Source organism: Protomyctophum parallelum (assembly GCF_964188405.1).
Source record: "Protomyctophum parallelum genome assembly, chromosome: 11".
NCBI classification, from domain to species: Eukaryota; Metazoa; Chordata; class Actinopteri; order Myctophiformes; family Myctophidae; genus Protomyctophum; species Protomyctophum parallelum.
The window spans coordinates 32250573-32263838 of NC_139707.1; the positions used below are offsets into that span (position 1 = coordinate 32250573).

The 13266-nt window shown below is 43.6% G+C and overlaps 1 protein-coding gene across 1 annotated transcript in view; it reads left to right on the forward strand.

Annotated features, from left to right (window-relative positions):
- The window catches only part of abca12 (ATP-binding cassette, sub-family A (ABC1), member 12), a 58697-nt gene that overhangs the window by 13676 nt on the left and 31755 nt on the right, over positions 1-13266 (forward strand). The window contains exons 14-21 of the mRNA XM_083777155.1: positions 136-297; positions 2545-2728; positions 4277-4495; positions 5115-5311; positions 7640-7797; positions 10122-10355; positions 10931-11072; positions 11889-12135. Coding sequence (XP_083633281.1) covers positions 136-297; positions 2545-2728; positions 4277-4495; positions 5115-5311; positions 7640-7797; positions 10122-10355; positions 10931-11072; positions 11889-12135 — 1543 coding nt within the window. The remainder of the gene's footprint in view (positions 1-135; positions 298-2544; positions 2729-4276; positions 4496-5114; positions 5312-7639; positions 7798-10121; positions 10356-10930; positions 11073-11888; positions 12136-13266) is intronic.

Sequence of the window (13266 nt, forward strand, 5' to 3'; positions counted from 1 at the left end):
TATCAATAAAAAATATAGAACTGGTAGATGGTCAACATTTCCTCAAGTGTTAACTCTGAAAGTGTAATAATGATTATATAGACTAAAAACAAATTGTTTGTGTGTGCGTGCCTTCTTTTGCTTTCATTTGATCAGGAAAGTATGGCATTGCAGCCCCGTGGTACTTCCCATTCAAGGCTTCCTTCTGGAGAGAGCTGTGCTGTTCGACGGGGTCCAGCCCAGCGGCCAGAGGAATGCTCTTCACCAACATCATGAAGAACAACCTGGCCGTGTTCGACGATGACGACAAGGGGAAAGGTACGCCGGAACTGCTGACTATGCTGATTCCTACTTGGTGTGTCGCCGGTGTCTCGCAATGTGTTACCGTGCTTGGTTCACACCAAGCACGATAATGATCACAATAACTATAAATATGTCTATAAAACATTTTCAGGGCCCGTCTGGGCTGCACGGTGCGTTTAAAAATAAAAGCAGGCAGTCAGACAGACAGACTAGTCGATAAATTAATGCAGCCACTAGTAGCGCACTAATGCAGTTTTACAGTAAAATATTTCACAATGTTGCAATGCTGCAGCCCACCTTAGCCCAACGGTAAGTCCGGCCCTGCACGCACGCACACACACACACACACACACACACACACACACACACACACACACACACACACACACACACACACACACACACACACACGCGCACACACACACACACACACACACACACACACACACACACACACACACACACACACACACACACACACACACACACACACACACACACACACACACACACACACACACACACACATATATATAGACACAGGCATAGTGCCAACGACAGAACATACAGACGCTGCAAACTTTAAAAAGGACTTTAATTTAGGGCCCGTGTCCACACACAGTGCGTTTTATTAGCGGGAGGGCGCTTTGGATGTTATTAGTTCACATATAGATTCCACGTCGTAAATGACCGGATGGTCAAACACACAATATCACACCGCACATTGATGCCAATATGATTAAATCACTGTCCAAAACATAAACTGCATACTGAGCGCATTACCCAAAAGTCTGCATAGTTTGGCTGCGCACATCGCCAGGTTTCTGACTATTCATAAGTATATCCCATCTTTCAGTGGGCTCTGACACTGGCTGAACTGCGCAGTGGATGATTTGATCCACTGTCATAACTTAATCGTTCTTCAGTGCAGGTGCTGTGAATGGAGCTTAAGAATGGTCCCTTTCCCCTCTGTTGTGTGTGTGCGACTGCGTACGTGCATGCATGCGTGCGTGTGTATGTACTGTATGTGTGTGTGTGTGTGTGTGTGTGTGTGTGTGTGTGTGTGTGTGTGTGTGTGTGTGTGTGTGTGCGTGCAAGCAAGCGTTTGTTTGTGTTTGAAGTATAATGAATGAGTTCCTCTCCTCTTGCACTCTCTGCCTGTCAGCTTCTCTGGCTCCTGTCAGTGTTTCTAGCTCTCTTACCCTTTTTCCTCTATTGCTTTTCTCTCTCTCTCTCTCTCTCTCTCTCTCTCTCTCTCTCTCTCTCTCTCTCTCTCTCTCTCTCTCTCTCCCCGTCGGTCTCTCTGTCTGTCTGAACTTCTAACTCTGTTTGATCTAGTCCCTGCCTCTGTTTTTTGTTGTTTTCGGTTTCTGCTGCGTCTCGTTTCTGTCTCTCTCACTCTATCATCTCTCTCTGTTCACATCTCTACAGCCCCCCCCCCCCCCCCCCCCCCCCGTCTCTCTCTCTCACATGCCGTAGCACTTGCCCAGCCTCGACGACCTTGCAGGCGCATGCGAAGGCTACAATTATGTAATTTAGACAGCATTATAATGTAGATATTGTAGAAAAGGCTCTGGCAGTGGAAAAGTATCCAACCCACCCACCGTACTCCACTACACATATGATATAATGTAGCATTCTCTAGTGTATCCTTATAGTTTCAGTGTACAGATATTCTACTGTTATATGGATGTTAGGTTATTAGCTTACTTATGATCCTTGATGACTATTTCTATGTGTTTGATGTATTACCATGTGTTGCTCTTGCTTGCTTACTGTAAATCATTCTGGATTAACTCATCCAGTACCATGGCGCCATCTGGTGGAGGTTTCTCTTTGCCATGCATTCATTGTCAATGAGCGGTACTCTTAACTTGAAAGCTGTGTTGGCCGGAGTCAGGTCTGCGATTGTCATTTAATCCACCCAAAACATACTATCGTTTAGATCAGACGCAAACCAAGTTTGTTTTTGGTCTAAAAAGTGAGATATTTACGTTCTAAATTGCGCTGTCCCATAGCAAGCATAAGCCTGTGGAATTTTCATTTACGGTTTGTACTGGATCTTTTCACGGGATCGAAATGGGAGCGTTACATGGGGAAACTGGACGCAGCTGAGCACCGGAATCAATTGATATTCAAAAAGGCATGATAAGGCGTCATTGGCAACGAGGTACATACGCAAAAAGGCGTCAAAAGGCGATGTCGGTAGTGAGTGAGTTTAGAGCGTCTGCTAAATTGAAAATCTCTCTCTCTCTCTCTCAGGCAAGAACACGTTCTCCTCCCAAGAGGACGAGGATACCTCTGGGCTCCCAGTGGGCGTGGTGCTCCATGGCCTGACCAAGATGTACGGTGATCGAGTGGCCATCAAGAACCTCAACGTGTCCTTCTACGAGGGTCAGGTCACCTCACTGCTGGGCCACAACGGAGCCGGCAAGACCACCACCATGTATGGAAACACACACACACACACACACACACACACACACACACACACACACACACACACACCCTTTTTGTTTCTGGGGGGGGGGGGTGATTTTCTTTTCTTTTCTTTTAACTTATTTTTCCATAAATACTTCCATTCTCTGATTAATTAATCTAGATTACTATTAGTTATAATTATTTATTAATTTTGGGCAGAAACCTCTTATCTCCTTATTTTAACTTGTTTTTTCTTATGCAAAATAATGCCCTACAGCGACAGCGTCACACAAAAGTAGCAAAAATGAGCTTATTTCTTTTTAATTCAGAAAAGTAACAGTTTTAGACATGAGATTTCCACCCGACAGCAACGATATACTAATAATAATAATAATACCGGTATCTCAAATGTATATAGCACTTTTATAAGTGCCCAAAGAAAGTTATTCCAGTCCTAATACGCAGCAGTCTGCAAACATCTTAAGACTACGGGATCAAATCAATAAAAACAGTGGAATGGTGAGCAGGTTAGCTGGGGAAAGCCATATTGAATTTGTTATTGGCATACGTAAGTGTTGTTCTTCCCCTCATGGAAACACCCCCTACCCTGCTGGGCTGGGCTGGCAGAGGCTAACATTTCCTATGCTACTGAATTTTTGTTTGATATTTTGTATACATCGTGTATTCTGTAACTGTACTCTCTCTGCATTGTAATTACGTGAATAAGCAGCTGCTGTCAATAAGATATTAACCAAATCCGACGACACGGCAAATGTACAGCGTGACGAATTGATCTGTCGGGTCTTTATCAAATTAACCAGCCCAACTAATCATTTGCCACATGACATCTGTAATACCGCTTGAGGAGCTTGTCGATATGCGCAACTGCACCTGTACACCCTCCTCCTGCTCACAGTACCTCCTTGTTCTGTAATGTTACGAAAAGAAAATGTAACACAAAGTTCACAGCTGCACTTGCATAGTACACTTCACCTTGAGAGAATAAGGTAGGCCTACTTTTTTTTTTTTTTTTAATATATGTTTATTGGTAATAGGTTTCAACAATTTAGTACAGTTTGAACATACCATTTTTTTTCTCCCTCACCCCATCCCTCCCCCCAGTTATCGTCATCATCAAAACAATATAAAAAATAACATTAATAATTTAGTACAGACATACAAAAACAAACATACATACAGACATATGATACAAAAATAATAATTTAAGCACAGATAACAAAAACAATATAAATAACAAAAAAGGCCTACTTCTTTTGAGACAATTTGATAAGGTTTGGCTGCCCCTCGTCCGTTTTATATAATTTAGAAGCACCTAATGGATAGTATACCACTGATATGGTTGACTGTCTATCTCTATCATCATCATTTCAATTGATTTCCATTCTACTTTATTTTATGCAGTGTCACTGCAGCAGTATATGGGTTGGAGGGATTGAGGGTTTTATTTTTGTCTGTTTTAACTTTTTTCCCCTTTTGTTTTTCATAAAAGAAAATAATGGAATGTACGCACTGTACTAATTGTATAATAATGCATAACCTGGCCCTCATGCAGGTCCCTCCTGACGGGCCTGTTCGCTCCGACCTCGGGGACCATCGAGGTGTACGGCAGAGACATGCAGGCCAACCTGGACGAGGTGCGCAAGGAGCTGGGCGTGTGCATGCAGTACGACGTGCACTTTGACCACATGACTGCCAAGGAACACCTGATGCTCTACGGCCAGATCAAAGCGCCCCACTGGTCGCGCAGGGAACTGGACGAGCAAGTCTGCAAGTGAGTGTTGTTCGCTCGAATCCATCGATTTCTTAATCCAAAAAAATGCCGCAGATCACATACTTGTTTTCACAAGCCTAGACGACTTTCTTACAGCCTAAGCCTGGAATTGGTTTGGCGTTAGGCTATGCACAGTGTTTGCTTTGGCATTTGGCCTGGTTTATTATGGTGACACATGGCACAACCTGTTTTGTTAGAGACATTACGAAACGTTCTTATGGAACCACTCCCTTTGTCAGTAATTATGGAGTTTAAACTACGGCAAAAAATGGGTCATATACCAGGCAGTGGTGGACAGTAACGAGGTACATTTACTTGAGTACTGTGCTTAAGTGTTATTTTGTATATCTGTACTTTTTGAGTATTTGATTTTTTTGAAGAAATAACACACAAAAAAAGGGAATTAGTGAATTAATTAACTACTGTCACCAAGCAGCAATATTTATGCACTCTTCCTGTTCCCAAGTTGGATCGGCTATTACGCCATATTTCAAACATATAGTGAAAATAGCTGATCTACAAGCTCAGAACAGGTCGCGATCGATAGAATAATCGCTAAGAAAATAATCTATTGTTGCATTCCTACTTCACATGCAATACTGTACCCACCCCCTCCCAGAATCCTCCAGGAGACTGGCATGTACGCCCACAGACACAAGCGCGTGGGCACGCTGTCCGGCGGCATGAAGAGGAAGCTGTCCATCTCCATCGCCTTCATCGGGGGCTCCCGTCTGGTGGTGCTGGACGAGCCCACCACGGGAGTTGACCCCTGCTCCAGGCGCAGCATCTGGGACCTGGTTATACAGCACAAGAAAGGTGAGTTATCTGGGATGTAGTTATACAGCACAAGAAAGGTGAGTTATCTGGGATGTAGTTATACAGCACAAGAAAGGTGAGTTATCTGGGATGTAATTATACAGTACAAGAAAGGTAAGTTACGAGCGTACCAACCGCTAACGTACATGCACACACAAACGGACACACTTTTGAGCACGCACGCAGTACGTGCTACACATGCGTGTACACATGCACGCACGCACGCACACACAAAATACACACAAATACATACAAATCACACATACGCTCGCACGCGCACGCACGCACACACGCACGCACGCACGCACGCACGCACGCACGCAAGTGTGTCCCTCCGTCCCGTTGTTCTGAAAACCTGATTAAATAGGATAAGTCTCACATGATGCTCTAACTCTAATGGACCCGCATTGAATACGTCTCTGCTTTCCTGAGAGGCAAAGAGGAGAGTGGAGCACTGTGACCCCGGGGAGCTTTCTCCTTATCGGGGCTCTGCTTTCACTTCAACATATACAGTAATTAAGCAGAAATAGATTTTTTTCCCCCCACCTCCTCCGTTCAGTCCTCAGGTACCGACAGGCTATAGCTATATGAAAAAGAAAAGGTGGATAACTCCCACGACAACTGTAGTGTCAGGCAGACTGCTAAGTATCACCAGCATGTCTGTGAATGGCGGTGAGAAGTCTGCTGTTTAATTGGCCGTGTATTACGTGTTACTGAGAGTTTTGGTGCTAGGTGAATAGAGATGCAAAATGAACTTTCTGTGCACGCGTTGTGTGTGTGTGTGTGTGTGTGTGTGTGTGTGTGTGTGTGTGTGTGTGTGTGTGTGTGTGTGTGTGTGTGTGTGTGTGTGTGTGTGTGTGTGTGTGTGTGTGTGTGTGTGTGTGTGTGGTGTGTGTGCGTGCGTGCGTGCGTGCGTGCGTGCGTGCGTGCGTGCGTGCGTGCGTGCGTGCGTGCGTGCGTGCGTGCGTGCGTGCGTGCGTGCGTGCGTGCGTGCGTGCGTGCGTGCGTTTGTGTAATGTGCGTGCGTGCGTGCGTGCGTGTGTTTGTGTAATGTGCGTGCGTTCATGTTCATATTGTGTGGGTGTGTGAGTGATTTTGTGCTTTTCCATCAGTTGGAGTTCTGCCAAGCCCATAAATCAGTCGGTAAAAATGACTACTATTGGACAAGTTGACAGCAGGAGAAGTTGCTACATCATAATTTATTTGACAAAAATTGTTCCGTCGCTATTTAAACAGAAAATCCACCTCAACCGGGCATGATATTTTTTTCAATATTGACGTGTTACTGTGATACCTGAAATTCATATTTATCATTCAAAGATGATGCATCGTATCCTGCTTTGTAATACCCTTTATATTTGTAATTGTGCACGCACGCACGCACGCACGCACGCACGCATGCACGCACGCACGCACGCACAGGAGTAATTGAGGAGTAATTTGACTCTCTGTATACTTAGCTGAGTGTGTAGGACTAGGGAGGCCGCCTGTGAAACAGACGGTTCTCGTCCCATCCCCAGTCCAAGTGTCCCTGAGCAAGACGCTTATAAATCACTTAACTGCTCCCTAAGCGCTGCACTAATAGCGCTCACGGCTCCTAATAAATAAACGCAAATTTCACATAATATGCAAATATATACAGCGACAACAAAATACCCCCAAGGGAGTGGGGAACCAAATGAGTTAATATTATATACTCATTACAAGGGGGTTGTAGGTTGTAGCAATAGAGACTCTTGTACCGTGAATCTGTAGAATGTTGACTGACTTGTCTTGCCCCTTGCAGAGCGCACCATCATCACATTCACCCACCACCTGCACGAGGCAGAGGTGCAATTAGGAAACACAGAAGAGAACCTGACTTACCTGGCCGGTTAAGACTGATATGAGGGCTTAGGGGACTTACATGGTGGCCGGTTAAGACTGATGTGAGGTTTGGGGACTTACATGGTGGCCGGTTAACGCTGATATGAAATTAGGGGATTTACGTGGCTGGTTAAGACAACGCGACCAACACCACGTCGGATGTCTCTGTGTTTCCTAATCACAGCCAGTAGGTTCCAGTATACATTCAGTAGTCACCTACTGGTAATTAACGGTTGATTTTCATTTGAATGGATGCTACTTTAAACCTTGAATCTGTAGAATGTTGACTGACGCTCCGGGCCGGGCTAGCGGTCCGGGCATACCTAGGCTGGTAATCCAGCCTGACAGCGTGTCGTGAGGCTGTTTCTACAAAATGGCTTCTAAATCCTAAAAGTTTTCTGGAAAACATCCTGAATGGGTTAAAAGAAAAGGATGTTGACTGACGTGTCTCGGCCCCTGCAGAGCGCACCATCATCATGTCCACCCACCACCTGGATGAGGCCGAGGTGCTGAGTGACCGCATCGCCTTCCTGGAGAGGGGAGGCCTCAAGGTCTGCGGCACCCCCTTGCACCTCAAAGACAAGCTGGGCCAGGGCTACAATCTCACCCTCACCAAGAAGGTAAGGCACTGCTTTCTCAAAGCGGAGAAGGCGTAATCAGTGTTGATTTTGACGGCAAATTTAGATTTTTGTTTAGTCATAGTCTTTTGAATAAACCTTAATTGAATTTCAGTTATATTTTAGTCATCTGAAATGTTTCAGTGTTAGTCTAGTTTTAGTTGACTAAATCTAGTTGATTTAGATTTAGAAAATGTATTTTGGAGGGCCTTGATGTCATAATGGTTGATTTTACCATGCTGAAAATAACCGATACACAAGCTCACAACGCATCGCGCTGCGACGCATTGTGAGCTTGTAGATCTGCTATTTTCAGTATGCAACCAAACATAAAATGCTTTGTCTTTTAGTTCCACTGGATCTCTTCTCCACTAATCCCTCCCTAACATTTTAGTTAGTCTAGTTTTTATTTGTTGAAGAAATTGTCAGTATATTTAGTCTTAGTTTTAGTCATCGTAGCATAGTTTTTATTTAGTTTTCCTCAGTGAAAAAAGGTAGTCGACAAACATTTTTCGTCATAGTTTCAGTCGACAAAATCAACACTAGTTCTAAGGACCCCCTCACCCAGCTACATCATTGATAGTTAGGAACCAAATGTTCCATTTCCCATTTGCTTCTGCGTTTGATATCACCCGCCCATGGCCCGCCTCTGGTCATTATTTATTTATTTATTATGGCCGGTGTGAATATATATATATATATATATATATATATATTTCTCCCTGCTTCTGGTCAGACTGATTTACACACATCAATTTCCTTTTGAAATACTATCTGTTTCGTATGGTAATATAACATTTTAATAATTGACTTAAAAATGTATGCTAACCACTTTATGCCTCAACCCTCGATCCCTGAAGAAGACCTTTTGTCAGGTCGAAACGTTGGTTTCTGAATAATATGATAAATTAATCTTTTGCATCGTGACTTCGAACCGTGCGACCCGTTTTTAATGTTTATGCTTTCGCACCGTGATCAGCACTCCACTATTTATGTGTGGCCTTCCAGCTTGCTTGTTAACCACTTTAACTCATGACATCCATATTTTATTTTATACATACATAATTACTTACTTACTTTTATGTCAAAATATATAGGGCTAAAGTAAGAAAATGTCCCCCCTCAGTATATTGTTTTTATGCCACCAGGCCACGTCCAGGAACTGGCCCTAGTATTCCACTCGACAAGCAGATGAATGCAAAAGTACAGAAACAATTATGCAGATGTATTGCTTCCCTTCATGTCGGGAAAGATTGTCTCGTCAAAGTGCTGTTATCACTGACAGTATACCTGAAGCTCAAACAAACAATCTCTTTATTCCTTTTCATATTGAGGGACAACTTTCTATTTCTAAAGTTATTCATGAAAGAATGTAAAAAATAACACAAAAAAACGAATACGAAAAACAAATCAAGATTAAACTCCAACCTCCGCTCCTCAGTGGTGGAAGAAAAACGACTTGGTAACACTTTACTTAAAGGTTGGGTCTATAATGCATAACATCACTTTTATAATCCGCTTATAAGGCATTATAACACTCATTATAAATGTTTATTATGTATGTCAATTTAGGTCTGTTCACATGTTACATGAGCAAAAGTACTACTTAGTACTTGGCACCAACGTAAGTAAAGTAAAAGCTTGTAGATCGGCTATTTTGAAAATATATAGTGTCATTTTACATTTGAGCTATATACATATGTATATAACAAGAAAACTCTTAGGATTTAGAACAGTGGTTTAGAACAGTGATTATCAAAAATAGCAGATATACAATCTCACAGCTTGTAACTTTGTGCCGCACTGCAAGCTTGTACTGTACATCTGCAACTTTTAAACATTTTTTTTAGATGGGGGCCCACGGCTAAACGCATATCATTTTGGGGTGTCCTTGGCACGGAAACGTTTGAGAACCACTAGGTTCAGAAGGCATTTCGTAGAATTGGTCTTAATGGGCTTAATGGAGTACTTAAGTAGCAAATATCTATTTCATCTTTTTCATGTCAAGGATCATGTCAAAGATTATATGTAATTGGCTGCGGACCCTCATCTCAAAATATGTTGTTCCATGAACCCCCCAAATAAAAACATGTGAGAGAATATATATTCAAAGATTTGCACCACATTTTAGATTTTTTTCAAAACTAGCAGATCTACAAGCTCGTAGCGTGGCACTCGGTGCCGTGCTGTGAGCTTGTAGATCTGCTATTTTTCCACAGCTAAAGTTTAAAATAATGGTTAAAAGTGGTTAAAAGGTGACACAGATGCATTCCAGGTCTTAATGGGTTTAAAAGTGTACTACTTTCCTCCTCCGTGCCTCATCGCAGCCCCAGAGCCCAGACTCGCCCCAGTTGGACGGCTCGGAGCTGAAGGAGTTCGTCCAGGCCCACGTGCCCGAGGCGCGGCTGAAGGAGGCCCAGGTGGGCGACCTGGTGTACTCGCTGCCGCCCTTCAACTCCTCCAACGCCTCCTCGTACCGCTCTCTGCTGACCGCCCTGGACGCCAACCTGGACGCACTGCAGCTGGGCTGCTACGGCATCTCTGACACCACCCTGGAGGAGGTACGTGCGTGGGTGCACACCCACGCTCGCACACGCACACGCACGCACACACACACACACACACACACACACACACACACACACACACACACACACACACACACACACACACAAGCATGCCTGCACACAAGCATGCCCGCACGCACACGGTACACATACAGACTTTTCACTTTATTGCATAAACTTTCTTTGGCATCTGGTGCTGTGACCTCACGGGTCAAGCGGACTTAATGTGTCGAGCTAGATGCATGCTGGGAGAAAAAGCATTTTTTTTGTTCTGAAAAGTTAACGGCCTACTTAAAATCTTAGCCAAACTACAAGCTCACAAAGCATCACATTGTGATACATTGTGAGCTATTTCGCTATTCAGCGTATAACAGCGACAATATTTTCCGTCGTTGTTGTATAGTTATTGTTTATTTCGGTCCGTTGAACAAACACGAGTGAGTACATACAAGTAAGTCCGGTGAGTCTGAGTGACAATGGTCAATATATAGGGCTTAAGACAGTGTAGTGGTTCAATCACGGCATTCCATCCATGTTTTGGTGATATCTCTGTGTCATTGTCACTGCAGGTGTTCCTCCAGCTGACTCAAGACAATCCTGAAGACGAGGACAAACATCTGTCTGTATCAGAGTCCATCTCTGATTTTGGATCCACAGAGACTCTGCCTGAGGACCTCGCTGGGAGCACTGACTACTTCAATGACAAGACCAGTGCGTACAATTTGACCATTCAGTCCCTGTTATTTATTCATTCATTGATTGGATAACACAATAAAAGAGCTGGGTTTTGGTGGTGGCAGGAGCAGTCATACTTAGAAGTAAAGTCAATAATAAATACATTTAATTCAGTTTCCAATGTACAATAAAGTTAGGTTAATTATCTCAAAACAACAAAGGTATATTAACCAGCTGCAGCTGTACTACTGAATGGTTATAATGAGGTCAAGACAGAGGGCGCCTGCGTGGTGCAGTGGTAAACTGCCTGTCCACCACCGCAGAGTCTGGGGGTTCGAATCCAACGCGGTGCATCCAGCTTTCTCAAGCGCCTATACGAGCACAATTGGCCCGTGTTCGGGGGAGTGAAGACAGGGCGAGGAGGCTGATATTTGTCACTGGATTTATTCTTAGCAGCACCTGTTGGCAGGGAGTGTTGGGTGGGAGGAGTAGGATGAAGGCTCCTTGTCCTCCCGGTGGGGACTCCTCACTGGCAGGTCAGCCAGTTGCAACAACAAAAAACTCAGCTCCTTATGGAGGCTTGAAGTTAAACTTATCTGCATAAGTCTACACAATTAGAGAATTTAAAATAATTGTTATTCTTATCAACGTTTGCCTGTTGTCTCTCCTAACGGCACCACTACAGCACGGAATTGTGGACAAAATCTTATCCAACGATAACAAAATATTATTTTGGGTCTGAGAGGCTAAATCTCATAAAAAAGTGGTTGGGGAAAAAAAGGTTGAAATCCACTGGTTTACTTCATTACCTATAGCAACCCAATGCTAATGCACAGTATGTGTGACCTCCAGGCCTCACCGGCTCGTCCACGGTGAAAGGCATGGCGCTGGTCTGGCAGCAGGTGAGCGCCATACTGGTGAAGAGGTTCCACCACTCGCGGCGGGACTGGAAGGGCCTGGTCTCCCAGATCGTGCTGCCAGTCATCTTCGTGATGTTCGCCATGGGCCTGGGCTCCATCAAGAGTGACCTGCAGCACTACCCCGAGCTGGAGCTGAGCCCCGCCCTCTACAACATCGGACCCACCTACTCCTTCTTCAGGTCAGAGGTCAACGACCAGGGGGGTGTATGGGATAGGTCATTTATTTCAGTATAGGAAATACGTTTTGTCAACTATTTGATGTTGATGTATCTTCGTGATTAAGTTAGACATCAGTTAAAATGATGGTATCCAAAATGATTGTAAGTTATCATCATCACCACCTGAAACAGACATCTTGAAATTGCTTAAGATGTCATGTCATTGTAGAATGATGAACAATTACCACCACTCACATTTTGGTGAATAGTGACTAGTTAAGCAACTCGACTAGTGGATTTACTAGTCAACTAGCTGAATAGTCGACTAGTAAATCCACTAGTCGACCTTGTTGGTACTAGTTGACTAGTTGAGGCCTCAAGATCAGCTAGAATGCTAGATTATAGTCACCAATGTACACTGTTTTTAAATGTGCAAATATTATAATTTTTTTAAATAAATATAAAGTTTTTTTTTTACATACAGTAATAGGTAGTTAAACTAGGCAACTAGTCAACTAATACAAATCACTAGTAATCACTCAGTGAAAGCCCTATAGAAAATAGCCTATTTGGTTGTAGGGTTGGATCAGACTTTTGAAGACTGAACTGAACTGAACTGGGTATGGTGGCGGTGGCCGAGGCTCCAGGGTAGAGTGGCCGGATGGGAAAGTGGCCAGTTCAAACCCGGGCTCTCCCAGAGTTAGTGTCGAAGTGTCCTTGAGCAAGACACTGAACCCCTAATTGCTCCCGATGTGCAGCTTGGTGCCTTGCATGGTTTCCTCTGTCATTGGTGTATGAATGTGCGTGTGAATGGGTGACACAATCTATGTAAAGCGCCTTGGATAAAGGTGCTATATAAATGTACCATTTACATTTACCTTTGGCTGCTTTGTAGGCGAACGTCAATATTTTGATGTTGGCCTTCAAAGCAACCAAAGGTATGGGAAATAACAGGACATTAAGAAATAGGACATTCAGTATTGGAAATGTATAGTATATTGGCTACAGCAGTGGTGGAAAAAATACTCATATATTACTTCAGTAAAAGTAGCAATACCACAATGTACAAATACCGTCTGTTACTATGCTATCTTTTGAGTAGCTTAAGTATAGAATAAGGGGTTTTGTATTCATAATACAAATCTGCTAAGT